Source organism: Rosa chinensis, chromosome 2 (assembly GCF_002994745.2).
Source record: "Rosa chinensis cultivar Old Blush chromosome 2, RchiOBHm-V2, whole genome shotgun sequence".
Classification (NCBI taxonomy): domain Eukaryota; kingdom Viridiplantae; phylum Streptophyta; class Magnoliopsida; order Rosales; family Rosaceae; genus Rosa; species Rosa chinensis.
In genome coordinates, this window is record NC_037089.1 from 76,599,695 (window position 1) to 76,627,233 (window position 27,539).

At 39.8% G+C, this 27,539-nt stretch overlaps 5 protein-coding genes across 5 annotated transcripts; 3 read left to right on the top strand and 2 right to left on the bottom strand.

Moving 5' to 3' along the window:
• Positions 1–6,936: 6,936 nt before the first annotated feature.
• LOC112185037 (F-box/FBD/LRR-repeat protein At5g22700) lies at positions 6,937–8,355 on the bottom strand. Its single transcript, XM_024323246.1, has one exon. It carries the CDS (start codon positions 8,353–8,355, stop codon positions 6,937–6,939), a length of 1,419 nt encoding a protein of 472 aa, XP_024179014.1.
• A 584-nt stretch (positions 8,356–8,939) lies between these two features.
• Positions 8,940–9,635, top strand: LOC112185038 (multiple myeloma tumor-associated protein 2 homolog). Its single transcript, XM_024323247.2, has one exon. The coding sequence runs from the start codon at positions 8,964–8,966 to the stop codon at positions 9,633–9,635; it is 672 nt and encodes a 223-aa protein (XP_024179015.1). The 5' UTR covers positions 8,940–8,963.
• Positions 9,636–10,639: 1,004 nt separating this feature from the next.
• LOC112188037 lies at positions 10,640–11,654 on the bottom strand. The gene has a single exon (XM_024327054.2). It carries the CDS (start codon positions 11,544–11,546, stop codon positions 10,854–10,856), a length of 693 nt encoding a protein of 230 aa, XP_024182822.1. The 5' UTR covers positions 11,547–11,654; the 3' UTR covers positions 10,640–10,853.
• A 1,246-nt stretch (positions 11,655–12,900) lies between these two features.
• Positions 12,901–15,762, top strand: LOC112190886 (F-box/LRR-repeat protein At3g26922). The gene is made up of 3 exons (XM_024330394.2): positions 12,901–13,937; positions 15,089–15,262; positions 15,374–15,762. Exons 1-3 carry the CDS (start codon positions 12,957–12,959, stop codon positions 15,596–15,598), a joined length of 1,380 nt encoding a protein of 459 aa, XP_024186162.1. The 5' UTR covers positions 12,901–12,956; the 3' UTR covers positions 15,599–15,762.
• A 7,897-nt stretch (positions 15,763–23,659) lies between these two features.
• LOC112190901 (F-box/LRR-repeat protein At3g26922) lies at positions 23,660–26,182 on the top strand. The gene is made up of 3 exons (XM_024330413.2): positions 23,660–24,649; positions 25,465–25,638; positions 25,761–26,182. The coding sequence occupies exons 1-3, from the start codon at positions 23,687–23,689 to the stop codon at positions 26,019–26,021; spliced, it is 1,398 nt and encodes a 465-aa protein (XP_024186181.1). The 5' UTR covers positions 23,660–23,686; the 3' UTR covers positions 26,022–26,182.
• Positions 26,183–27,539: the final 1,357 nt, after the last annotated feature.

The window sequence follows — 27,539 nt, forward strand, 5'->3', positions numbered from 1 at the left end:
TAGTAGATATTCATGATTGCCTAGTAGATAAATGCTACTAGAAATTCATACAACTGTGATTTGATTAATGCCACTAGATACTAATGACATTGCCTATTTCAACACTGGCATGCTTCAAACAATCAATAAAAAGCCTCATTCCAGAAACAATCAATGAAAAGCCTATTAACCTGAAAAATTGAGATGAGATTGGACAAGTTGGGATTTTCTTCCCCCAAATTGTTTATCAGATTGGACAAGCCTTATTATTGGCCTTTTTCACTTTAGAGACATAAGGAGGCCAAGGAACGAGGGACGAGAGAGAAGACTGCACCAATGTTCGTATACGCAGTTGCATTGAAAAACAAATTTCTTGCAAGGAAGTCGAAAGGATTTGAACCAATGACGGTCGTGGAAATCATCCATATTAGTATGCCTGAATTTTGATGATGCTCTTGCTGATGGTTACAACACCAACGACGAACAGGATCAATAATAATTTTCTTCAGTACGTGCAACAGCATTATTTACCATGTACATTACAGTTGAACATGACAATCACTACCACGATACCCTACTATCTCTACAACCTTGAGGTAATGACGGGGGAAGTTGGCATTGTTCCCTATTTTCCTTTCTTCTGGGCTTATATACATCAACTTATCCAACTTCAACACAAGCCTCTGCAAGTTAGGAGATGACTCCATGAATCGAGTTAAAATTTAAAGATCAGACACACAATCCGCCTCTATTTTTAGTTCCAAATGCTTGAGATTCGCTAGTATAGGAAATACATGATTCCAATTGTAGTCTACCCCATCTATATCTAACCTGAGAATCGCTAGCTAAGAAAGACAACTTGAAAGTTGCTCGAAGGGAAGCTCTATGGATCTCATCAAGGTAATGTAGGATACTTCAACAAGGAACGGTGCATTAGTGAGATGCAGGTTGTTCAGCTCTATTCCGGAAAAGTATAAAGAAACAAGACTTGCATCACGAACCTCGATGCTGTCAAGGAGAAAACAATCTATTAACACTAAATGCTTCAAAGCAATTGAGGAACCAACAACTCTTAGACCCTCCAAATTGGTAGCAGCATTCACAGTCAATCGTTCAAGAACTGGACAGTCAGACAAGAAGAACTCAAGAACTTCTCGAGTCACATCTACACGTCGGAAATGGAGAACTTTGAGGAACTTAAATCCAATATGGTGCCCACTATAGTGTAGACTTGGAGACTCTTCTCCGAGACCTAATAGGTTGTGGGGAAACGGATAATAGTTTCAAGCATAGAACCGGAGTCTGTAAAACTCCAACTCCAGAATTTGAACACTCTTATTCATAGCAAAACGAACCCATCTATCAATGTCATTCGTAAACGGGTAATCTATATAAAAGCGAACCCTGAATCGTTCAACGGTTGGGTTAGTATATTGTTCAACCACTCGATTAACCCAATTGACGTATCTCCTGCTTGCCAAGTAATTTTGCTTGTGGTTTTAGTTGAATGAAGCTGCGAGTACCTTCAACAACATGAAATATAGCACAAGAAAAGTCGAGATTCGCCCTACACTGTTAGGAAATTCGGGTCACCTTCCCTAGCCCAAAAACGAAACCTAATGAAGATAGTAATCACAAACTATGCAAGCAAACACAAAGATTGTTGACGAGGTTCGGTCAAACAGTTGACCTACGTGCCCAAATGATGATGATGGTGGATCTACTAAACGAGAAGAAGATTACAAACTTTTGAAGAACGTTTTGATTTTTCCACTCAAATAACCTCTCTCCTCACAACCCAAATTCTCAATAGAGAATTCCCAAATACACCTGATCTCTCAAAACTTGCAACTCTCTAAAATCTCTCAAATTATCAGAACACTCAATTGATCCACACACGGATCTCTCTAAACGATGTTTCAATGACACCGTCCAGAATGAGTCTGTTTCAACCACAATATGAGAATCTCCAAACCCTCACATCTTCTCTAAATGGTGTCTTCCAATCTCCGAAAGCACACACCAAACCAATAACCCTGAATGACAATTTATAGGCTCACAATTAGTCCGACTCCTAATATGATCTTCAATCCTAAACTTTTACTTCTACGGAAAAACTCCATAAATCCTAGATACACTAGAATTGCTTATCCAAAGCCTTCAGAAGTAAAGAATCCAAAATAGATAAGGAATTAGATATTGAGCCGCAATCCTAACATACACTTCCATATATTTTTCCATTGGTTGGAAAAAATACTAGTCGCAAATGCTTCCTTGAAGGGCAAGGGAGAGACTATAATACATATAAGTTCATCAGGCAACGCATTGATTCGGTCCACCAAGTTACAATCACCCTTAATTACTTTAGAAAATTACTCATAAGTGTCATTTTGAAACTTTAATTAGCTATAAGACCACCTGCATCCCCAAACTATTTCTTTCTTGACAATTTTACCCTTCCTACCTAACAGACCCAATTCCATCGATCTGTGATCGCGCTCTCTCTCTCTCTCTCTCTGCTCCCCTTCTCTCCCTCATCAATCACAGATCTTCACTCCGGCGAACCTCCTGCACTGTGCTCTCTCTGTCCTCCGTTTCACGACTGGATCTTCGACACAAGAACTGGATCTCTGATGCATGATGCGAACTGGAACCAGATCTCTGATTCTCTCCTCTGCCTCTCTCTCTCTCTCTTTCCTGCGAAACACTCCTCTCCATCATCACGTTGGCGACTGGAACTGAATTCCCGACAGACGCGCCATTTCGCTACTAGATCTCAGTTGCACGAAATGTATCTCTGATGCATGATGGATCTCAGCCTTGTTTCCGGCAGCACCCTTGCTCAACGCCATCGCTTGTTCTGTTGTCGATTCCATCTCCATCACCTTTCTTAGTCGAAGCCGAACCGAACGAAGACAAGTCGGAGTAGATTCTCACCGTCTCCGCGCACGAGGACAACGTCGCCAGAATATAGCTCACCGAAATTTATCGTTCTATGGTTCGTTGTGCTAAGTTTTTTATTTTCTTATAGATTTGTGGTTTGAATCATGTATTACTACTGTTTTTGGAAATGGCAGAAACTCCTGTATTGTTTTTTTCATTCAGTTTGATAGCTTTGGTTTGATTTGGGCAATTACTATGAATTTTACAATTGTTTTGATTTCTGAGTAGCTTTTGTATTGTTTTGAGTTATGGTAATGCTATTGGATCTTAATTTTTTTCCTCATTGTTCAATTTTGATCTTATGGTATCTATGTTTCTGATGGTGCTTTAGTTTGGTTTGTATTTTTTTTTTTTTTGTGGTTGAATTCTGCTTTCTGATAGTGTTGTGATGTATTTTGATTGATGAATAATGAACCATTTCTTGTATATATGTTATTTGTTGCAGTTAGTAACTCTCTATAACTGTTATAGCTGCTTTTCAACATAGTGATAGTATCTTTCTATGTCTATGTTAATTAGTATCTTTTCAACATGATGTCAATAGCTTCTATTTTCATTTTCATTATTTCAAGTTGGCAGCTCCGTCTAATTGTTCTAGTGACATTTCAATATCTTGATAGTAGTTTTATGTGTCTATGTTAGTATATTTTTCAAGCTAATGTCAATAGTTTTTTTTTTCAAATCAGTAGCTTTCTGGAACTATTATAGTGGTTTTCCATCATAGTGATCGTAGCTTTCTATACCTAGGTTAGTAGCTCTCTAATGTTAGTGAGAGTAGTTCATTGGTGTTGGTGACAGTAACTTTTGTTGTTGGTGAAAATAGTTTTTGGTATTGGTGAAAGTAGTTTTCTGGTGCTGGTGAGAGTAGCATTTGTTGCTGATGAGAGTATCTTTTGGTATTGGTGACAGTATCTTTTTTTGGTGTGGATAGTAGCTTTTCGTTTTGAAGAGCATAGGTTTTTTGGTAATGAGTAGCTTTTATTGTTGGTAATAGTAGTTTTTGTTATCTCACCGGAGGTTGCCGGAAATCTCACCAGAGTACCTTTTGTTGCTAGTGATAGTAGCTTTTGTGACCTCACCGGAGGTGGCCGGGAATCTCATCAAATTAGCTTTTGGTGTTAGTGACAGTAGCTTTTGTGGTCGCCGGAGTTCACCGGAGGTCTGCCGGAGACCCACCCAGAGAGGAGAGAGAGAATGATTATTGATTTTGTACTTTAGTGGCATTTATGTAAATATGTTAGTTTTTAATATCCAAAATATAACACATTTTTTAATCTAGTGGTATTATGAGAGAAAAAATTAGTTGGTGGCCTCATGGCTAAAAAAATATTCAAAGATGCACTTATATGTAATTAACTCTAATTACTTTCATCTCTCTTTCTTTTTCCCAATCTGTACCTATACTTGTCTTCGTGAACAAGCCGAGAGGTAGGGTAGCGTGCTCTACTCTTCATTAGGTCTGGCGGCCAAGTTTTAGGTTTGATTGATTTAGGGTTCCCATAATTTCCAGAAACAGTAGGAGACTAGGAGTTTTAATCACATTAGTATATGGACACCGATGCCGACCACTCTCCATTGGCCAAAGCCTCTAATAAAAAATAAGGGAAAATTTCACAAATGGTCATTGAAGTATGACTCATTCGACACTTTGGTCACTGAAGTTTCAAATATATCACTTTGGTCACTCAACTATTACATTGTCAATCACTTAAGTCACTTTGTTAATTTTTTTCATTAAAAAAAATTATAAAAAATACTCTTTGGGTGACTTAAGTGATTGACAGTGTAATAGTTGAGTGACCAAAGTGATATATTTGAAACTTCAGTAACCAAAGTGTCGAATGAGTCATACTTCAGTGACCATTTGTGGAATTCTCTTAAAAAATAAAATAAAAAGTGACACTCAAAACCTCGCATAAAAGAATAAAATTGAACAAACCATATATACATGGCTAGCTATATGCCTATGACTTTTCGTTAGCAATAACTTTCCACAAAAACATTGACACACTTTGCCGACAAAAATTTCTTGGTAAAAGTCTTGCATACATTACACACTTTTACCGACGATCTTTTCGTTAGCAAGAACTTCACATAAATAAAATCGGACACACTGCGCCAACATAAAAATATGGACACACCCTTTCAAAAAAAAAATATTGACACACGTCGGCAGACGGGCCCCAAATTTTCACGGCCGAGCCTGCATCTCTTCGTCAAAGAAGTTTATTGTCCATGGGGATCTCTAGAGATTTCGAGGTGAACGATCTGCCTAATACCCATTCAAGAGTACATTAAAGGGTGTTGAATTGTTAGATTTGTTGTTTTGGACATGGTGTACATGCAGTTTGCTTAGAGTGACAAATTTTTTTTGCTGCAATCGCAACAATTTGCTTTCAAAGCTGTGTTGTGTAGTAAGCACATTGTTCAATGAATAGTTGCACAATGTAAAGTTGCAACACAGGTACTACGTGAATGCTGCTGGAAATTCATGCAACTGTATTTGATTAATGCTACTAGCAATTCATTGCATTGCCTGTCAAATTGTTTAAGAAATTTTAAAATGTAATTGTTATTAAAGAAAAGGTTATTATCACAAATAATACCTGAATTTATCCTCTATTTTATCGATGATACCTAAACTTTAATTTTGATCACAACCAGTACTCGAACTTTTCGATTTCACTTTAAATGGTACCTAGAGCCACTTTCAGTCATTATTCCGGCCAAAAAAGCCAAATAAAAAAAAATAAAAAATAAAAAGTTCAAGGAAAGCCTATTACCAAAAAGATTATCACTATGATTGCAACCCTTGAAATAACAAAAGATCATCATTACGATCACCTCACATGTCATTTTTAGTCGGAATAGTGACCGAAGGTGGCTCTAGGTACCATTTAAAATGAAATCGAAAAGTTCGGGTACTAGTTGTGATCAAAATTGAAGTTCAGGTACCATCGATAAGATTGAGGTATAGTTCAGGTACTATTTGTGATTTTTACCCTTAAAGAAATCAAAAGGTGTCATTTGTGTTTGCACTAAAGTGAAAATGGTACAAATGGTATAAGTAAAAATGTATCTTATATATCATTTGAAGGGTTACATATACTCTATTTATATATTCTCTACATAATGATATAGAGTCAAGAAGATCTTAAGATGATTTAAGTCTCTAACAATCATCATTTTCATGTTTTCTTACACATAAATTACTAGAAACCTTGAGCTATCTTGTAAATCTTCTTTTGAGTGTTAAGGTTGGTTTTCATGAGTGCAAAACATTAACCAACAATAGAATTGTCCTGGGCTTCATTGTATCCTTTTAGCATATTTGATTATTCTCATTTGCACACTTGATAGTATGCAAATAATGTCTTAAGGAAAACATTGCTACAACATGCCTTAAAATCATAAACCTTATCAGATAATTTCGGTTGCCTCATGTAAATGTATGCATGAGGCAGTACGTACGTAGTTTGGTACAGGCTTCTTATGGCACTCGATCAAAATCTGGCGAGAAATCATTACTAAACTAAGGGAGATGAACACTTCAAAAAATCAATAAAAGCCTTTTTCATGAAGCATAAACTTAACTAGTCACCTTCATCAGAAATGGTTTATCAGAGTATTATCATTGGCTTTTCTCTTTGGAGGCATAAAAAATGCCAATTGAAAGAGGGACGGGAGAGGTAATTTCAACATTGTTTAGACACACTCTTGCATTAAAAAAGATTCTTATAAGGGAGTCGAGAAAGGATTTCAACCAATAGACGGCCAGAGAGATTATCAATACTGGTATTCATGAATTCTGAGGCCGGAAAACTTTCCGGACGGCTGACTGAATTGATTTAGGTAATATAATAGCTTCTAACTTATCAATATAACAAATATATAGAACAAATCAAGAAAAACCATGTCTATTTTAGTTTGTGTGCTCACATCATGAGACATCAGTACAAGAGACTAGCATTTTATGAAACAATAACCAATCTCTAGATAATTTGAGCACTGCACTCATGACAGGCATACAAATTCAACTGTTGAAGGCACTTTTCTTCTGAGATGACGATTAGCATGATATCTTGCGTCGTTTTCCTCTTCCACTTCTTTAAAATCTCTATCGAGCCAAGCACCCCAACGTCGGACAGGATCAATAACAATTTTCTCCAATACGACAGCCTTCTTTACAAAGTATAGTGCATGTTGAACATGACAATGACTCCCACGATACCCTACTATCTCTACTACCTTGAGGTAATGACGGGGGAATTTGGCAATTCTACCTATCTTCCTGCATATTTCAGGCTTCGTACGCGTACAGTTCTGCAACTTCAACACAAGTCTATGCAAGTGGGGAGATGCCCCAATGAAACGAGTAAAATTACAAAGATCACTCTCACAGTCTGAATCAAATTTTAATTCTAAATGCCTGAGATTTGATAATATAGGAAATACATGATCCCAATTGTAGTCCCCTCCATTTATATCTAAACTGAGAATCTCTAACTGGGAAATACAAAATGAAAGTTGGGTGAGGAGAAGCCTTATTGAACTCACTGCAGTCATGTGGGATACCTCAACAAGCAACGGTACTCTAGTGAGAAGCAGTCTTTTCACCTCTCTCCCAGAAAGATGGAAAGAGACAAGCTTTGCATCACAAACCTCAATACTTTCGAGGCGAGAACAATCTATTAACGTTAAATGCTTCAAGGCAATCGAGGGGCCACCAACTCTCAGATCCACCAAATTGTGAGCAGCATTCACAGTTAATCGTTCAAGAGCTGCACAGTTAGACAAGAAGTACTCAAGGACTTCTCGAGTCACATCAACACAACGAAAATGGAGAACTTTGAGGAACTTAAATCCAATGTTGTATCCACAAGATTGATGACTTGGAGGGTCGGAAGAATACGAGTTCTGGAGCTCAGACTTTTCTCCAATACCTAACAGTTTGTGGGGAAAAGGATATATAGGATACGTATATGTCAAACCAGAATCTATGTAGAACTCTAACTCCAATATTTCGACTTTCTTATTCATAGCAAATTGAAGCCAATTAACAATGTCCCCTGTATACCGAGGATCTATAATAAAGCAAGCCCTGAATCGTTCGACGGTTGGGTTACTATATTGTTCAATCGCACGATTTACCGAATTGACATATCTCTGGCTATTTTGATGATTATCATGTCGTCGTTGTTGAAGGAACCCGCGAAAACCTTTACCAACAATAAACCTAGCATCAGAAAAGTCGAGATTTGTTGAAGATTTCCATATATACTTCCATCGCCTGGAAAGAATACTAGTAGCTGCCGCTTCCTTAACAGGCAAGGAATGGACTATAATGGAGAGAAGTTCATCAGGCAACGCACTGATTCGGTCTACCAAGTCATAATCACCCTTTGCTTTTCTTTTTCTTTCTCTTCCCCTCATACTTGTATTGAACGAACTGATAGGTCTAGCGTGCTCCTCTCTATTAAAACTGATTCAGGTCGCACAGCAAAGAGTTAAATTACCAAAGAGCAAGAGACAAGTATCTTCGATAAGAATACGTCAATAATAAAAAATAAAAATAAAAAGATATATACTAGATAGCCGACATAACTCTTGAAATCAGTGTTGATCCAAGTATGCACAGGAAACTAAGGAAAGCAAGGAAATCCAAGCATAAATGGAAAAGTATGAAAAAAAAAGAATCCAAATAAAACTAAGACACAAAGTAATTGAAAAAGCTTGTACTGCAAGTAATTGAGATTGAACATGACTAAACCTTTTCTTTAAACTTCAGCATCAATTACAGAAGTAGAGAATAAAAGCTAGAAAAATTCTAATTTTTTGAAATTCAAGAACTGTATGTTGTGTGTAACTTGAGGAACAACTACTTGATCATCGCAAAAATCTGTGCGGGAACTTCAGATATACATCTATTGGACCTCTTCGCCTCTTCGGCTTCCTCATAATTTTTGTCTTCTCAACTGTTGTTCAAGTTTGAATTCAAACACAGAAAGGGAGTTCTCTGCTTACGAGTTCAGAAATATAATATGTATCATCCTACTAGAGGTGGAGTTCGTGGTGGTCGAGATCAGTTTAGTTGGGACGATGTTAAGATTGACAAGCATCGTGAGAATTATCTTGGCCACAGTATCAAGGCCCCTGTTGGTAGATGGCAAAAAGGTAAGGATCTACACTGGTATAACAGAGACAAAAAAACATGGAGTGCCGAAATGGTTGCAGCAAAAGAAGAGATTCAAAGAATTAAGGAGGAAGAGGATCAGGCTATGAGGGAGGCTCTTGGACTAGCTCCTAAGCGTGCAAACCAAGCTCAAGGTAATCGACTTGATAAGCATGAGTTCTCAGAACTTGTGAAGCGAGGTTCTACTGCAGAGGACTTGGGTGAAAGGCATGCAGAAGCAGCACACATACATGGTCTTGGTTTTTCAAGAGCACCTGCCCCTTGGGATGATTCAACTTCTCTTCAACCTACAGTCAATGGAGGTGCACCTGAAATAGGGGATATTCCTGCGCCTAAGCTTCCACCAAAAGAAACTGTTGAAGAGGAGTCCGAGGATGAAAGCAGTCGGAGGAAAAGGAGGCATGAAGAGAGGAAGCACAAGAAACATGAGAGGCGTGAGAAACGCGAGAAGCATGAAAAAGGGCATTCCTCAGACATGAGAAAACATAAGAACGACAAGGAGAAGAGGAGATGTGCTTAGGACTTTGAGTAAATGTTCTTACTGTTGTTAATTGGATATGATTCTTTGTAGGTGATCAACTTCGTTTTAACTGAATATTTTATATGAGAGTATGCACAAGTAAAGTACACTTGATGAAATTATTGTACTTGTTGTCTCTTGTTGTCGGTAAAAAAAAAATAAATAAATAAAAACTTAAACTTCTGTGTCCCCATAAAACCCTTGGATTTTCCCCAGCTTCTAATGTGGATGGTTTGCCTAATAGGAGTAACATGTACTTCTAGCTCTATAATGTTAGATATTGAGCATGTTAATGTGTAGTTTGAAAACTTTGGCACACAGACCATTGCACTGGCTGTAATTTAGCACAGGATGACAAATTGTTTCTGCAGTATTGATCATGAAAGAGAGGACTGGAACCCAGTTGAAACCTGTAGGTTGACACTGGCATTAGGCTCTTAATAACTTGCGTAATTTTAAGCCTCATGTAAATGTGGTTTGGTGCACGCTCCTATGGTAAATGAATGGCACTAGAAATTCATGCATGACAAGAACAGACTCAATTCTGATTAAAGCAAGAACTCTTCACCTCACTCAGTCGTATTTACGAAAGCCAGTATGAAGGCTTAGGAAAGTAATTAAGGTTTAGAGGGAATAGGATCTTGATATCTGTCTATCAGTTGCTCCAGCCCAATCTTGTATTGTACTAATCCTACAAGTCTTGGACACAAGCTTGATTTTAAGATCTAAAGAACCAAGTAATAATCAGCTTTTCAAACCCAAAGCTACACAGAGAAAATATAAGAACTTAATACCAAGTCATTGGAAGAAAACCAGGTGTCAATATGCAGTTTTTTACATCAACTATCATCAACCCACTGATGAAGATGTTCATCTATATTCAATATAACCCAAGTAGCATATCCCAAGTTATATTCAATCACATTCAGCCACACATTATATATTATTAACACTTTCAGCTATGCATAGAATTTGGTGTTTGCTGCATAACTGTGACAGTCCAGTAAAAGGTCTGAAGTTCAATTTTTCCATTTCAATAACAAAAGAAGATTACAAGAGTACAAATCCAAGCTCTTTTACAACAATTCTAAACTAAGTCTACATCTATATATGCTCTATCCAAACTATGCATCATCACCATAATTACACACAAAAACAGAAAACTCAAAAAATGAAAACACAAATCGAAACAAGAAGAAGAAAGAGTTACCAAAAATGTCAAGGTGAATGCTTAACTCTCATTATAATCCTGGTCATTCTCAACCCAGTCAACGTTACATTCATGGCGCCAAGAAACCTCGAATTCCTAAACAACCCCGCAATCTCCTTGACCTCCCCATCCCCACATTCCTCCACCGCCACCGCGCAAACCCCGCCGGGCCTCACCGTCCTCTCCATCTCCGCCGCGAACCTCGACGGAAACAACGCCAGTTCCAACCTAGCACTAAACCCGAAATCAAACACGTCATCGAAGAACGGCAGGTTGTGGGGATCGGCGCGGCTGACGAGCGGCGGGGAGTCCAGGAGCTCAATGCCGGTGACGTCATCGACGCCGAGGTGGGAGAGGGCCATGACCTCGTGGCCGGCGCCGGCGGAGACGCAGAGGACCTTGGAGTGGTTGTGGAGGAGGCCGATTTGGTAGAAGGAGTGGAAGAGGTGGGAGAATGAACGGACCTGGTTCTGCCAGGTGGCGGAGGACCAGAGGCGCTTGTTCTTCTTGTGGAGGGGGAGGTGCTGGCGGGGATGGTGGTCGCAGGAGTGCTTGGGGAACCGGAGGTGAGGCTTCGGGGGGGAATCGGGTGCGACGCAGGTGTCGGGGATTTCGAGGATGAGGAAGAGGAAGGTGAGGGTCCCGATGGCCAGGGCGATGTAGGAGAGCCTCTTCAGGAACACCTCTATGTGATGATCCATAGAGGAGGAAGAACACCACAGCAGAAGAGAAGCTGAATCGAAAATGGAGATTTTTGATGAAACTGGATGTGATGTTGCTACAGGGAGACACGTGGCGGTTTATGTTGGCTTAGCCGTTTAGGTGGTTTTAATATTTTATTTATTTAGTTTTTTCTTTTCTTTTTATATACATACATGACAGAAAAAAGTTAAAACAAAATGTTCTGTGGTGGTTGGGTCGGGTTAAGGCTGTAGTCTTGGTTTCGTTGGATTTGGTTTGTGGATTTTAGGTGGTTTGTGTTAGGTCGGGTGCACTGTAAGTTGTGGCAGAGACAATCATCATTTTTGCCTTCCTAAGGGTCGTTTCTGTCTAGTTTAGAGTATGCAAAAAGTCTGCCTGTGGCATAGCCGGGCATTATTGGCTTTCTAAGAGGTCATTCCTGTCAGATTTTGGGCTGGAAGCGATGACGCTTTTGGAATAGTGATGGGATGACGGTGTTGGATTTTCTTTAGTCCTAGGTCTGACTGTCCAGCAATCCCTTTGGTCGCGTTTGAAGCAACGACAAGTGTTGGCTTGGTCGATCAAATGCTGGCCAGGTGGACTCTGGGTGGGAGTTAGTGTTCTTGCCTGATTCTACTCAACAAAACTTGTTGTTTCCGCCAGTTTGTTTGGTGCTAGTTTAGTCTTTTTAGTTGAGTTTTTCACTAGTATGTTCGGAGTCGGGGCTTAGTATGGTTTCCACAGTGCGTCAGTATAGACGTCCACTTTGACGTCTAAAGTGGGAAAAGTTTCGGTTGAAACTTTTATTTCCCATTCTCATTGTAATCTTCGCTTTTATTAATGAAGTTCTTATTTAATCAAAAAAAAAAGTTAAAACAAAATCACGATAAATACACCCTCCTAACTAATCTAACTTGGAATGTTGGAGACACCGAAAGAGGTAAACAAGAAAATCAAATATTAGGATTCCGATGATTATATGCCAGACGTTTAGGTGAGTTAGTGGCTTAGTGCATTCAAGTCAAGAGGATTTAGTTGCATGGTTGAGTTTGTAGCACAATTATGTTGAGATTTTGATGAGTTTCAGCGATTGGTTAGAGTTGTGGTGATTTTTTTTTGTCTTAATTAGGGAAGATGTCTCATCTCAATTTTCAGATGTTCGAGGCCTGTTTATATATTCGTGAATTATGTTGTGTATTTTTTATTTGAGATTGGGAATCTTACTCACTATGAGAGTATGAGGTAACATGTCGGTGATTGACTATACGGACTTAAGTACAACCAAATTGATAGAATTTTGATTATACGGACTCAATGTGCAAAATACTCAAAATTGCAGGACCAAAAGTGCATAAAGCCTTTGACCAATATGACAGTCAATAAGTGAAACACTAGGCCATTTCCAGAAGCCACTTTCTGCTCAATTTCTCATGCTCCCAGAAATTATGGAACAAGCCAGTACTGAAATTCAAGCCCCAAATCCAAACCCGAGTCGAACCCTAAACGATCTCCCCGACGAAATCCTTATCCAAATCCTCTCCTTGATTCCGACCTTAGAGGCCATCCACAACTCTCTCGTCTCCCGCCAATGGCGATCCCTCTGGTCCCGTCTCCCCTTCCTCGACTTCTCCTACCACCTCTTCCCGGTCAACGACGCCGAACCTCTCCCCGTCACGAGCCACCGCTTCGCCGAGTTCGTCGACCGCGCTCTCATCCTCCGCCCCAATTCTCCGATCAAAACCTTCCGCCTCTCTTTCATCTTCTACTACTACTACACCTCCCACGTCGACTCTTGGGTGCGCTCCGCCGTCACGCGCTTCCGGGCGCGTGAGGTCGACCTCGACTTCTTCATCGACAAAGAGTACCATCTCCGAAGCGAGGAAGATCGAGCGCCGCGTGACAAGTACGATTTCCCTTTCTCTGTGCTGAGAAACGGGTGCGTTGAGAGTCTGAGGCTCACGTACGTTGATCTCGCGTTGCCGGCGAGCATGGCCACCGTGGGGATGAGCTCGGTGAGGTCGATGTTTCTTGAGGACGTGGATTTGACGGACCAGATGTGGGAGCGTTTGATTTTGGGGTGCCCCAATCTTGAGTATTTGGAGCTTCGAAATGGAGGGGTGGATCAGAATTTGAGGATATGTAGCAAAAGCCTTAAGAAACTAAAGTTTGGGTATTTTTATGATTGTTATTACAAGAACAGTGTTGAGATTGATTGCCCAAACCTTGTTTCGCTGAGTTTTGATTGCATTAGCTTTACCCAGTTTCGACTTAAGAATGCGCCGTCCCTGGTTGAGTTTCATCTTAATATGGTGCACCTGGATAAATACTATGATTGCTGGAGTAAGGCTGTAAAGCTGCTTGGATCAGCGCCGAATGTGAAGTGTGCTAATGTGCAAAATTGGTGGTTCAAGGTAATTTTCTGGCTCGTGATTGATCAAGTATTGTTTTCCTGTTTCTACTTTCGACTTTGGTTGGTTTAGGCTGTTGCATTTATTCGTTTATTTGTATGTTGAAATGTACCACAAATTTGAGATGTGCAAGGCTAACTTTGTTCCTCATTCTATTGCTTATCACTTCCCACTAATACTGTCAGTTATCTTTCTGCATCTGGCATAGTGCTCATTGTACATGATTTGTCTCAAAGTACTTCTGATTATAGTGCCTTGTTGCTTCTAATGCAATATAGTGACATTATGGTCGTATTCACTAATTCTCATTCAGAATATTTGAGTAAGATATTGTGTGTAAAGGACAGTGTACAAAGAATACTGTCTGCGTCATTTCAACATTCCCAACCTCTACTAAGTAAGTTCATTGCTACGAATTCAACTAGGAGATTTTCCAAATATGATTTTAACTGCTTAACAGGCTTGTTCTAGATTTTAAAGCTGGTTTTTATGGCTTTAATAATTTTTGTTTCTTTGTTGGCTTTTATCATCAAAGGATCCTTTCCCAACAAGTTTTGATTCCACATCACTACCTCTTTGAGCTAGGAATGGGTTTTTAGTTCAGTTTGTTGTTCACCCATTGAGTAGATCAGTAGAATGAGTAGTATCCTTAAACAACCAAATATTATTATTTGTAAGCATGCTTTTTTATTATATCCTCATTCCCTTTTCAAGTTGCATTCCACCAGTTTCAACTTCTCTTAGAGCTATAAATGAATAATCCCCTTCAGTTCATGTGGTTGTGTTCCTCAATTAGTAGTATCCTGATTTAACCTTTTACTGCATAATTTTCTTTGCTTGTTTTGCTTTCTTTTGATCATTGGTTTTAAGTGACTTTATTGCATTGAGGCTTTATATGTTTATGTTTTCTGTGTCCGGAACTTATGTGTCAAAGGAGAGCCTTAATCCCAAAAGTTCTGTGAGTGCCATCTCAACCTATTAGCTAAGAACAGGCTAATCTGTAGTTCAGGGTATTTATCAAGTAGTATCTTGAAACAATTAGATAATTTATTTCTAAAATTTAACCTATGTTCGACCACTGGTTTCAATGGCATACTATATTATTGAACCTCTTGTAATTTTACATTGTTTGCTTCCTATGCATATGTTCTCAGTTGCTGACATCAAAGGATTCTTTCCCAAAAACTTTTACGCTCCACAACCTCAGCCTCTTAGAGCTACGGACAGGGTATACTCAATATGATCTGGTTGGCATGGCTGCAGTACTTGAACTTTGTCCCAATCTTGAGACAATGATTCTTGATTACCTTCGCAAGATAGAAGTTGATGTGAGTATTGTGACATACATGCTTGCAGCAATCCTGGATGTTATGTTACCTACATTGATCGTTCCTTTTGTTTTTCGAATCTGATCTAAACTTTAATCTCATCATTTCCAGGAGAGTTTACCAGAAGAGATCTTAAATAAACCAGTTAGATTCAATATGCCAAGACTCAAGCAAGTTAAGATGCTGAAATTTTTTGGATCGGAAGATGAAAATAATTTTGTGACTTTGTTGAAAAAGCAAGGACTTGTCTTACAAAAGATTACACTTTTTCCTATCAAAGTCGAGGGGAACTCATGCCACCAATATCCTCCAATAGTTCTGCGTAGAAACCCTTGAGAATGTGAAGTAACAGGATCTTCTCTTCCATATATACTACTATATATCTGAGCTTTAGATGGGAAATCTTGGTTCATTTCTTGTTCAAAGTTAGGTGATTATTTTGGATATACATTTCTACTCTGATTGGATTATCTTTGAAAGTGTTGAAATATTTTATCATATGCATGTTACTCTCCTTCATACTCGTTGAATATTCCTTTTAGAAAGAAAGAATGAACTTAAGATCAAATACAGTTACAATTGTAAATGAGGGCATCCATAACAAAATGAGAAAACCATTCACCATGAACATGAGTATCAAAGTTAGAGCTAGCCAACCTGGTGAAAAATAATAATAATAATAAAAAAAGCCAAAACAATATATTTTACCTAATATCATTTGGTATATTATCTCATTCGTAAGTGTGAGGTTATGAGTTTGACTCATGAAAGACTAGTTATAGTATTTAAATTGTTTATCTGATAAAAGAAATTATATATATTGTTTTAGCAGAAAGCCAAAATAATTTAGAGCCATTAGATCTTGAAAGAATAAGATAGTATTTTTACTTAAGAATTACATGACATGATTTGACAACTAAGTGTGTAGATGACATGACGTAACACCTAAAATTGAGGCCACAAATCATTTTTCTATAAAAAATTACAGCACTGTAAAAGTAAAATGGAATTGGAATTGGTCTACTAATTTCATTTCATAGTCCCTTTATATAGGGAGAGAATTACAACAGAAATATCAATTACAATGATGACATTAAATGCAGATTGATCCGTAATCCTTACTGATTGATGGTAATCACTAATTCCTTTATTCCCTCTTCGTCAGTCACTTTGACGAAGGCACATAATGTGTTTTTCCTTTAACACTCTCCCTTGTGCCAAGTTAAAGACAAAATGGTGCATGAGTTGTTGTCTCACTAAAAACCTTGTCAAGTAACAATAAAAACTCTGTGGGACAAAAAATACACTTTGGTCGAAAGAAAAGAGCACAACGCACATTTTATATTTGAGGATGACATGTGTGTGTTAGACTCCCCCTGACGTCTATGCCTCCCCCTAATCCTTACATTAATCAAGAGAGCTTGGAATGTCTTTGCATTCCTATGCTTTTCACATGTTTCTCCTTAGACCTTACTTGATTCACTTGAATCTTAAGGAGGGCCTGTTGTTGTTGATTGTAGGAAAACTTTGGCGATATGTGTTTTGTATTATCACCCTTGATATATCCTAGCTTCATCTGGTCGATGCAAGCTGCATTATCTTCATAAATGCAAGTAGGCTCTTCAGTGGTAGAGCTCAAACCACTAGTCCCTCGAATATGTGTAATGATAGCTCTTAACCATATACACTCACGAATCGCCTCATGTAGAGTGATGATCTCTGAGTGGTTCGATGAGGTAGCCACAAGGGTTTGTTTGGTTGATCTCCAAGATATCGCCGTGTTCTCAATGATAAATATATAACCAGTTTGGGAACGACCTTTATGTGGGTCAGAGAGGTACCCAGCATCAGCAAAACAGACCAAAACTAGGGATGACAAAAATCCCTAGTGGGGCGGAGCTCCATTGGATACCGCCCCTAATGGGGGGAGAATTCGGGGACAAATGAGGAATGGGGATGGGGATCCCCAATCCCCGCTATATAAGATTGAGGATGGGGCGGGGATGGTATTGTGATCCTCATCCCCAAATCCGCCCAAAAAATATATACATATATTTAGCTTATCTATATTTTAATTTATTTTTTATAATATAAATCACAATTATATACATTTACTACTTTACTTTAATGGCTACACTTTTACTTTAATGGTGTTTTGACTTTTGCACTCACTAAATTATGATTTATGAATTTAATCATGGTTTAAATTTATTTGTTGTAGATTTTTATTTTTAAAAAGGCAATATGAGAAAAAATTATTTTATTTATTAAATTCTTATTGGGGATATGGGGCTGGTTTGGAGGCTTAGTCCCCAATGGGGATGGGGACGGAAAATCCCCAATATATTTTTATTGGGGATTGGGGCGGGGATGTGGGTAGATAATGACTTCGGGGATGAGGATGGTATTGTGATCCCCGTCCCCAACCCGCCCCATTGCCATCCCTAACCAAAACGTCATTTGGGTTTTAGTGTAGTGAGTGGCGTTTTAGCCATCAACATTCCCTTTAGGGATTGCATGCAGTTCCATTTGCGGTCCTTCTTGTCTATCTGTAGGGAAAGAACTGTCTCAAGTCAATGGTTTCTTTTAGGTATCAAAAAGTGTTCTTGATACCATTCCAGTGACGTTGCGTTGGCCCTAAGCTAAATCTAGCTAACAAGTTCACTAAGAATGTAATGTCTGGTCGAGTACATTGGGCTAAGTACAATAATGCGCATATTGCATTTAGATAGGGAATTTCAGCTCCCAACACCTCTTCGTCATCTTCCTTTGGACGAAATGGATCTTTCCTTGCATCCACTTTCGACCGATCATGGGAGTGCTAGTAGGATGCGCTTTGTCCATGTTAAATTGCCTGACTTTTGGACATACGTAGACTGATGGATTAGTATTCCACAAACTTGGTGTTCTACTTCAAGGCCTAAAAAGCATCGAGTTTTCCCAAGATTCTTCATCTCAAATTCGGATTTCAAGTAGCTCGTAGTTTCTCTTATTTCATCAAGAGTACCTATTATGTTCATATTGTGAGCCCCTGAAAAAATTTAGTTAATTTTCAAAGGTAATTTTTCGCCAATAAGATTTTTCGCCAGGTGATTTAAGTGAAGAAATTGATCTTGGAGATCAATTCGGTGTCGAGAATTCGATTTGGGCCTTATAATTTAAGTTTGGGCCAGAGTCCTTCGTTTTGGGCCCAGAAGGTTACAAAAGTTTAGTAAGGCGACCGTTTGTTGAATTTTTGAAGACGATAAATTGAGTTGTAATAAAGTTTTGGATTTTAATGAGTTCGAGTTTTGGGCCTAGGACGGAGTCGAGAAATAACTTAGGAAGTTTCCGACGAAAAGCGAATAAAAGAAAAGTTACGTGCCCAAAACCGAAAGCAATTAACTAGAAGAGTTTCGTAATTTGTCGCAAAGGCAAGATGGACTTTTCGCATGGGCTATGAATAAATGGGTTAGAAAAACCCCAAACTCTCAAAACTCTCTCTTCCCCACTCGGCCGCACCTTTCTTATCTCTCTCCCCGACCCATCTCTTTCTCGTCTTCCCTCTGCCATCGCCTGAAACACAGCACCGGCCACCTGCTCTTGTCACCGCCACCACCAATCGATCCGGCACCCAAATCTGACCCAAGCCCTAGCCTCACCATCGACATGCATCGCCGGCAGCCTCCACACTCGATAACCCATGAATGCAACGCCACTGTTCCTCGAGCCTCGCAGGTTTCCGACCGTCCCCTCGCCACAGCGACACCACTGTCAGACTCAGCAAGCCTTAGAGAGCAAAACCCAAACCATAGCCTCAAAAACTCCGACGCCGGAAAGCGCCATACGAGCTCGTCAGAACTCGAAGCACTGCATGCCTTCGTTCTCTAACTTCCAGTCCGAATTGAGCCAAGCCACTACCATAATTGGAATCAGCACCTCTCCTTTGACCAAAACCCCATGGCTCCGACTTCTATCTTCGGCCAGAACCACTACACGCGCCACTGCCGGCTCGTGAGCCAACCTAGCGTCACCGTGAGCGCCACCACCTTATTCTCTTCGTTTGGTAAGCTGGATTCTATCCCTTCTTCTTCTTGAGGCTTCTACTTTGATCTAGATTGAGAACCCTAACTCGATTGCTTAATTTGAAATCTGTGAGGATTACAGAATATGTGTTATGGGGATTTTGGAGGAAATGAGGTCTGCAAAATTGTAAGCTTTCAGAGAAGAGAAGTGCCGAGTCAGTTCCATTTGTATTGAGGAAAGGTAAGGATTCAAGAACTCGGTTTTGGAATGAATTTGGCTAAGAGTTGGACTGTTGATCTTGTCATCTCTGTTAGGTGTCCAAAACAATTGTTGGAGCTGGATTGCAGCAATGACGAATTTGCTTCTAGTCCGGAAGAGAAGGATGGTAAGAGACCAGTTACTCTGATTTGAGAAATTGATGGTGTTCTGTTTCTAATAGTTATAAATGGGTGATTGGAGTTATTTTGGTGGTTGAAGTTGTAAACATTGGCAGAAAGTTGTTTGTAGTCTCATGAATGGGAAAGAGTAAAAATGGTGAAATAGTGATTTAAACATTTGGTATGTTGACTATGGTAAAGTTGTGATTAAGGAAGATGCCGAATGTTTGTGATTTGGTTTCTTTTAATAAAGAAGACGAAATATAAAGCAGAGAGGGATGAATATGCTATAATTCTGAATTTGCTGTAAATGCAAGGTGGAAAGAGAATGGCTCTTTTTGTGAGATACAACTATTGTTCTGGTTAGTCAAGTTGTGAGAATACATAAGTCAGTTATTGTTAAAGAAAGTGAAAATGGGTTAAGTTAAATTGATTCATCCAAATTTGAAAGGTACAATTCAAATTATCCTAAACTTATTATATCCTGGAATGACCAAAAGAAGCGAGGTCATTTGGGAATGGTAAGTGTATTTGTTGCTTAAAACAGGAATGTTAGCCAATGGCATCAAATACTTAACCCGAACTATATTATTAAAAGAAGTATGATCACCATATCCCGAATAAGCTTACCATTCTAAGTGAATTGTTCGGGAATGGTTTCTAATAATTATCGTTCATAGGTTATTTGGTGAATTTTAAAGTGAGTTATAAATTGATTACTTATCGGATACAATTTTTGTTAAGGGACTCGAGCGTGTGCATATGAAATTGGAAGAAGTATCGAAAGTCGGAATAAAGCTAAGTTTGGGCGAGCACTCCAATTCCAGGTAGGGAGAGCTGTCTCTTCCTTGTTAGAGGCTTTCTGTGTGTGGAATGCTCTAGTATAATAATATGTTGCCTGCAAGTAGGCTTTTGGTTGTTCATTAGTCGATGCCTCGTGATATCCGTGTTTCCATAACTGATAATTGCTTATTACGAAAACCGAGGCTAGACTTGCATGTTGAGATACTGTACCCATCGTATGTTTGTATTTGTGACCTGAAAGTGAATGGGACCTAGACGCGTAGATTTCTAGGGATCCCACGGTGTCGATAACCGTGAACCTCCGGAGGGGGCCGTGCTCCTATGTTTGTCGAGGAAGAGTGAGTACAGACAATGAACCAGTCATAGGAGACTCAGGGCCAGGAAATGGACACTTTCGCTATTTGTAGTTACAAGAACTACAGAGTAGTTGGCCGGTTCTCGAAGGATGACGAACCAGGTCGGTCACTGATTTGTTTGAGTTTAGCTGACAGGTAAGTATCTCGGAGCTCCAAATTGTGTGAAGCATACTGCATATGTTTTATAAAAGAAATAAATGATTGTGGTTGCCTATTTTTAAAGTATTTTCGATAAATATGCACAATATTATGTAGTAAATATTTTCAAGTATATTATCTTTCAAACCTAGCATGGTTGGGTAGACCCCTACTAGGCATGCGAGAACGAAAGCTCACCCCTACAACAGTGTGCAGGTTTCGAGCAGGTGTTCGGGAAGCGTACATGGGAGACACATGGTCCGGCTTGGCGCACTTCTCTTTGACTCTGTTAAAAGAAGGTTTTGGTCCCTTGTTGGGTTTTGAAATCACTTGTTTGGTTACTTTTATTTATTTATTTCCTACTCGTTTACAAAAATTCCGGGATTCTCGTAACCTTGGGGCGCGTCTCCCATGCTTGTAATTACTTGGTGTTTTGTTTTATTTTCCAAATTGGGCACCGATTGCAAGCCCAAAACTCTTATCCCATTTCAAATTCCGCTTTTGAAAATGTGTGGTTTGGTTGCTAGAATGACTTGTCCAAGGAAGTGTTTTGTAAACCAACAGTTTGAACCCAAAAGGCCTTGCAATTTCGGGTTGATGAGTTATCGGGATGTCATTCGGGACATGTCGGTTTCTCATTGGCTCGGGGTCGTGGCCCTGTGGGACCCCTCTCTCGGGTCACCTCACATATCATCGACATATACAGCTACAATTGCAAATCCGGAACTTGTTTTCTTTATGAATATGCAGGGGCACAATTCATCATTCTTATATCCCTTCCCAATCAAGTAGTCACTTAGACGGATTTACCATATCCACCCGGATTGTTTCAATCCGTAAAGTGAGCGTTTCAACCTAATTGCAAACACACTCTGTGGTTTAGAGTCAGTTGACCTGGGTAATATAAGGTCATCATACACTTTCATATATATCTCTAAATCTAGATCCCCATAGAGATATGCAGTAACCACATCCATGAGCTGCATTTCCAGTCCTTCGGAAACTACCAAGCTAACTAAGTAGCGGAACGTTATAACGTCCATTACGGGAGAGTATGTCTCCTCGTAGTCAATTTCAGGGCGTTGTGAGAAACCTTGTGCCACAACGCGAGTCTTGTACCTCAGGACTTCATTCTTCTCATTACGCTTTCTGACAAACACTCATTTATGTCCTACAAGCTTTACACTTGGTGGAGTTAGCACTACCGGACCAAATACCTATTTCTTTGTCAGAGAATCTAATTCTGCCTGGATTGCTTCTTTCCATTTAGGCCAATCTGCTCTTTGTTGACATTCTGCAATAGAGCGTGGTTCGATATCATCGTGCTCTATGATTTCTTAAGCAACAGTGTATGCAAATACATCATCAATATGCATGGAATATCTTTCTATCAACTCATACGCACTCTCATAATCCATTGAGATTTCTTTGTTATCTGGAATCATTTCAAACATCGGAGCGTCCTCTAGTATTGATTCATGGACATAACTATAATCATAGACAATCTCATGAGAGGGATTCTCTACATTGATGATTAATAGATCGGTTTGTGCCTTACTCGCCCTCTTCTTCCTAAGGTGAGTGTCAATCGAACCAAGTAGTCTCCCCTTCTTTCTTTGGGGAGCCACGACCTCAACCACACCTCCACTAAGTGTGGTTGTAGCCCCTCTATCTGCGGCACTGTGCCCCTTGTTGGAGACTTCTAACCTTGCGGGCACATTTGCAGCTGGTATATGTAATCTCGTCACTTTTGCGATATCAGTAAACCCATCAGGCATCGAATCTGCTACGTTTTGAAGATCGATTATTCTTTTCACTTCACTTTCACTTTGTGAAGTGTGAGGATCAAAATGAGACAGAGTGGGGACAAACCACGACAATTTATGTCGTTCCCTTGGAAAATCCTTTTTCCTATCTCCCCCTAACGACGGGAAGACTGTCTCATCAAAGTGATAATCCGCAAATCTAGCGGTAAAGAAATCGCCTGTCAAGGGTTCCAAATAAAATGGAATTGGATAACGTGTAAAAGTAAAATGGAATTGGAATTGGTCTACTCATTTTATTTCATAGTCCCTTTATATATGAAGAGAATTATAACGGAAATATCAATTACAATGATGACATTAAATGCTGATTGATCCGTAATTCTTACTGATTGATGGTAATCACTAATTCCTTGATTCCGTCTTCGTCAGTCACTTTGACGAAGGCACATAATGCGCTTTTTCTTTAACAAGCACTATATTATTCAAAATACGTACTTTTGGTAGAGCGACAATGGTCATGTAACAAGTTCACAGACTTCACTCCATCAATGCGCCACACCTAAAATGATCTCCACACCGGCTTTGATTTGTTGGACATGTCATCCATAATACATTTATCTCACCGAGAGTTTTTCCAGGCTAACAAGTAACCGATGAATCACCCGACTACGTTCTCCTTATCCAAATTCATAACATTGAACTCAACGCAACCTATAAAATTCCGAGATTCCAGATTCTGTAAAATTGAAATCCCTCTGACTAGAAACACTTCACTAAAGAAACTCAGAATTGAATGAATAGAGGAACCAGTATTTTGACACTAGAAGTCTAAAACTCTAGAAGGCTATGAGATTTTCTTTCAATTTTAGAAGATTATCGATACCAAAGTAAAATTAAGTAAACCTAGGGGACCAAAATGCAATTAAGCATTATAAACACCTTCTAAAACGCCAAAATGCTTTCCCAGTTTCCACAAGCATGGAAGCAACGACGAGCAATGAAACGGTTCAAGCCCCATGTGCCACCAATCGAGCCCTAACCGACCTCCCTGAAGAAATCCTCATCCACATCCTCTCCTTCCTCCCTACCTTATACGCCGTCCAGACCTCTCTCCTTGCCCGCCAATGCCGTTCCCTCTGGTCCCGCGTTCCCGCCCTGGACTTCTCCTACGACACCTTCCCCTCCGCCGAGCCCGACCCGACCCCCGACACCGACCCGACCCGCCTCTTCGCCGACTTCGTTGACCGCGCTCTTGTTCTCCGCCCCAACTCTCCGATCCGATCCTTCCGCCTCTCTTTCCTCTACTACCACCGCTACCGCTCCCGCGTCGACTCCTGGCTCCGCTGCTCCGTCGCGCGCTTCCAGGCGCGTGAGCTCCACCTCGACCTCTACGTTGAGAAGAAGTATCAGAACGAAGTGAGCCTCGATCAGATGTACGACTTCCCTGTCTCCTTGCTGAAAAACTCGCGCGTGGAAGTCTTGAGGCTCACGCGCTGCGACCTCTGGTTGCCGGCGGACATGTCCGCCATGAACCTCTTCTCGCTGAGGACGGTTTTTCTGGAACGGATTGATATGACGGACCAGATGGTTATGGATTTCATTTCGGGGTGTCCAAATCTGGAGGACCTGGAGTTTCACAACAGTGGTGGGATGGAGAATTTGAAGATACGTAGCGAAAAGCTTAAGAGGCTTGCGCTTGGGTACTTTTACGACTGTGATTCCAGGAACACGGTCGAGATTGATTGCCCAAACCTTTGGTTTTTGAAGTTTGATTGCTGTAGTTTTACCCAGTTTTGGCTTAAGAACGCGTCGTCTTTAGTTGAGTTTCATATTGCTATTGTTCACGTGGAGCAGTACTACTATTTGTGGAGTAAGGTTGTGAAGCTACTGGAGCAAGCGCCTCATGTGAAGCACCTTAATGTGCAGAATTGGTGGCTTAAGGTAAGTTTCTTGCTTTTGCTCGATCAATTGTTGTTTTAGGCTATATACATTAATTCTCCTTTTGCATCTGGATATTGTGTTAAATTGTGAGGTATATGTAGCAATTTGGTTGGTTTTCTGATTATGTGCAAGGCTTTTGAGTTGTGTAGGCGTCGGAGTGAAGACGAACATAAGAAAAACTAAGGTTTTTAGCTAGTGATTGAATCTTTGGAGTTGAAAGAAAATTGGAAAGGGTAATTGGTGTTAGAGTATGTGATAGTCGTTACTGTCTTAGTCACTCAACCTTTAGCTACCTCAGTAATAATAAGCTTGAAAGTTAGAAAAATAGTCAGCTCTGTTAGTTTATGTACCAGCTATAAATGACTTTATGATATAAAGATCCAAGGAACATTGTTTGTCCACTACAAGCTCAACCTATGGGAGCTAAGAATATCACTGCTTGTGTTGTGCTGATAAGTCTGATAGGAAGAAAGCTAAAACAAAATTAGCCGTGGATGACCAGTCGTAGGGTAATTTATGAGTTCAGGTTGTTGTTATCCTTCTTTTGAGGAAAGGGTTTAGGTTTAATGAGAATCGAAACTGTAATACAACTTTGGCAACTTTTTCAAGTGCCAATTAGAGAACAAGAGAATCTTGCAGGTTGTTGTTATCCTGATTGGTGCTGTTTAGAAACAAGTAGAGGACTTTTCATGTTTAATCATTTCAAGCTTAATTTGTTTGCCGTTGTTTCACCTCTGATTTCTAATGGCAGTATTTTATTGAACTTCTTGTAATTAATAATATTACAATAATGCTTTATATGCATATGTTTTCAGTTTGTGACATCAGATAATCCTTTCCCGAAAAGCTTCAAGCTCCAGAATGTAAGGCTGTTAGAGCTACGAACATGGTATACTCAGTATGATCTTGTTGGCATGGCAGCACTGCTTGAGCTTTGTCCCAATCTCGAGACAATGATTCTTGATCACCTTCACAAGATAGAGGAAGATGTGAGCTCTATGACATACATAATTAGTACAATAATTCTAGATGTTTCTATATGACTTTGGGTTTGGTTGTTCTTCATAATGCTCTTGAGCTGCAATCTAAACTTTGATCTTCTCTTTTCCAGGAGAGTTTACCAGACGAGTTCTTAAATAAGCCAGTTAAATTCAACATCCCAAGTCTCAAGCATGTTAAGTTGCTAACGTTTACTGGTACAGAAGATGAACATAACTTTGTGACTATGTTGAAAAAGCAAGGAGCTGCATTACAAAAGATTACACTTTTTCCCTTCAAAATTGATGGGAACTCATGTCACCAATATCCTCCGGTAGTTCTACGTAGAAAGCCTCGAGAATGTGAAGCAACAGGATCTTCTTCTTCTTCATAATATGGAAGTTTATAGACTCATGAGCTTTAAATGGGAAATCAATTGGCTCATCCCAACTGCTTGTTGAAGTTAGCCATCAAGATACTGTTATTGCATAAACGTCAAATAGTTCCTTTGTTAGTACTCCTTTCAAATGGTATTCTCCTAAAAACACTTGGTCATCTTTGGCGACACTGCTCATGTAACTAGTTTGTTCAATCAATGAAAACTGTTCATATTAGTCTTTTAAAAACTAACTAGTTTGACCTGCAAAATTGAAATTTCTCTCTAAAAATGGATCCGGATCTTCTCCTACTGATCTTTTACCTAAAGTACCTGACACAGGGCTACTTCAAATCTAAATTCAAAGGATTCAAAATGGTCTATTACAAGCTTAGGTAAAGAGCTGTAGAGTTAGAAGAGAGGCGAAGATGATAAAACTATAATGGGTATCTTTGTAACCTCAGTAACCCAGCTTAAATGCCACGTCGCTGAAAGTAAGCATCAGAAAATGAGTTCCCTGCGTTTGAGATGTAAAAGGAAATGAAATCATTTCCTGAAGGAAGGGAAAATGGTTCCTTCCAAACCTTAGAGCAAGTGCACCCGTAGTCAAGAAAATGCAAAGTCAAGAAGTCAAGAATTCGACCAGTCAAGTTACTATTCACTGTTACTGGACATGGGTTTACACTCGTTGTTTTTCTTGCCCGGTTAATACTGTTCATTATTATATAATTTTAGAGGGTCTCGAAAATCGACTTTTTACACATACATAATTTGGGAAAACTTCCTTCATGAAAGTTATAGAGATCGTATCGACGATCTCGTGCATACATGGAACGCAATATTCGGAGTTCGTATGAATTTATTATGAATTTTTGAAATCTGAAAATTTTCTATAAATAGCAAAAAAAAAAAATTCTATTTTGTTTCAGAGGACGAAAATTTTTCATTTTTTCATTTCCCCCCCTGCGGTTCTCTCTCTCGCAGCTGCACCAGACCCGTTGTTTTCGTCCGACCCGACCCGGATTTTTCTCCGTCCTCCGGCCAAGGACCCGCCCCCCCCCCCCCCCCCCCCCACCCGAGGTCGCCTCACCTCGTCCTGCCGCTCTGTGGCGTCAAACCGCCCAGAAGCTTCCCCTAGGCTGAGATTGAAGCAACCCAGAGGAGCAAATCGTCCGGCCACGTGAATCCTTGCGGCGCAGTGGAGGGTCTGGTGATGACGTCGCCCACGATCATTGCTGAGCTCCTCCTCACGTCATCCACGATCAGGCTTGGAAACCGCTGGCATCTGGGCTTGATCTCAAGGTCATATAGTCAGGTTTTTCTTGACTATGCCCAGTCAAGAGCAAACCAGTGGACTTGCTCTTAGGCCTCGTTTGGTTCGCGGAAAGGAAAGTAGTTCCTTTGTCTTTCCCATGGGAAGGGAAATGAACTTTCCATTCCGATGTTTGGTAATATAAGGAAAGTTATCCGGAAAGTTGTTAAAAAGTATGTAATTAATGGAATAAAATAATATATTGTGAGTAATAAATGCAAGGA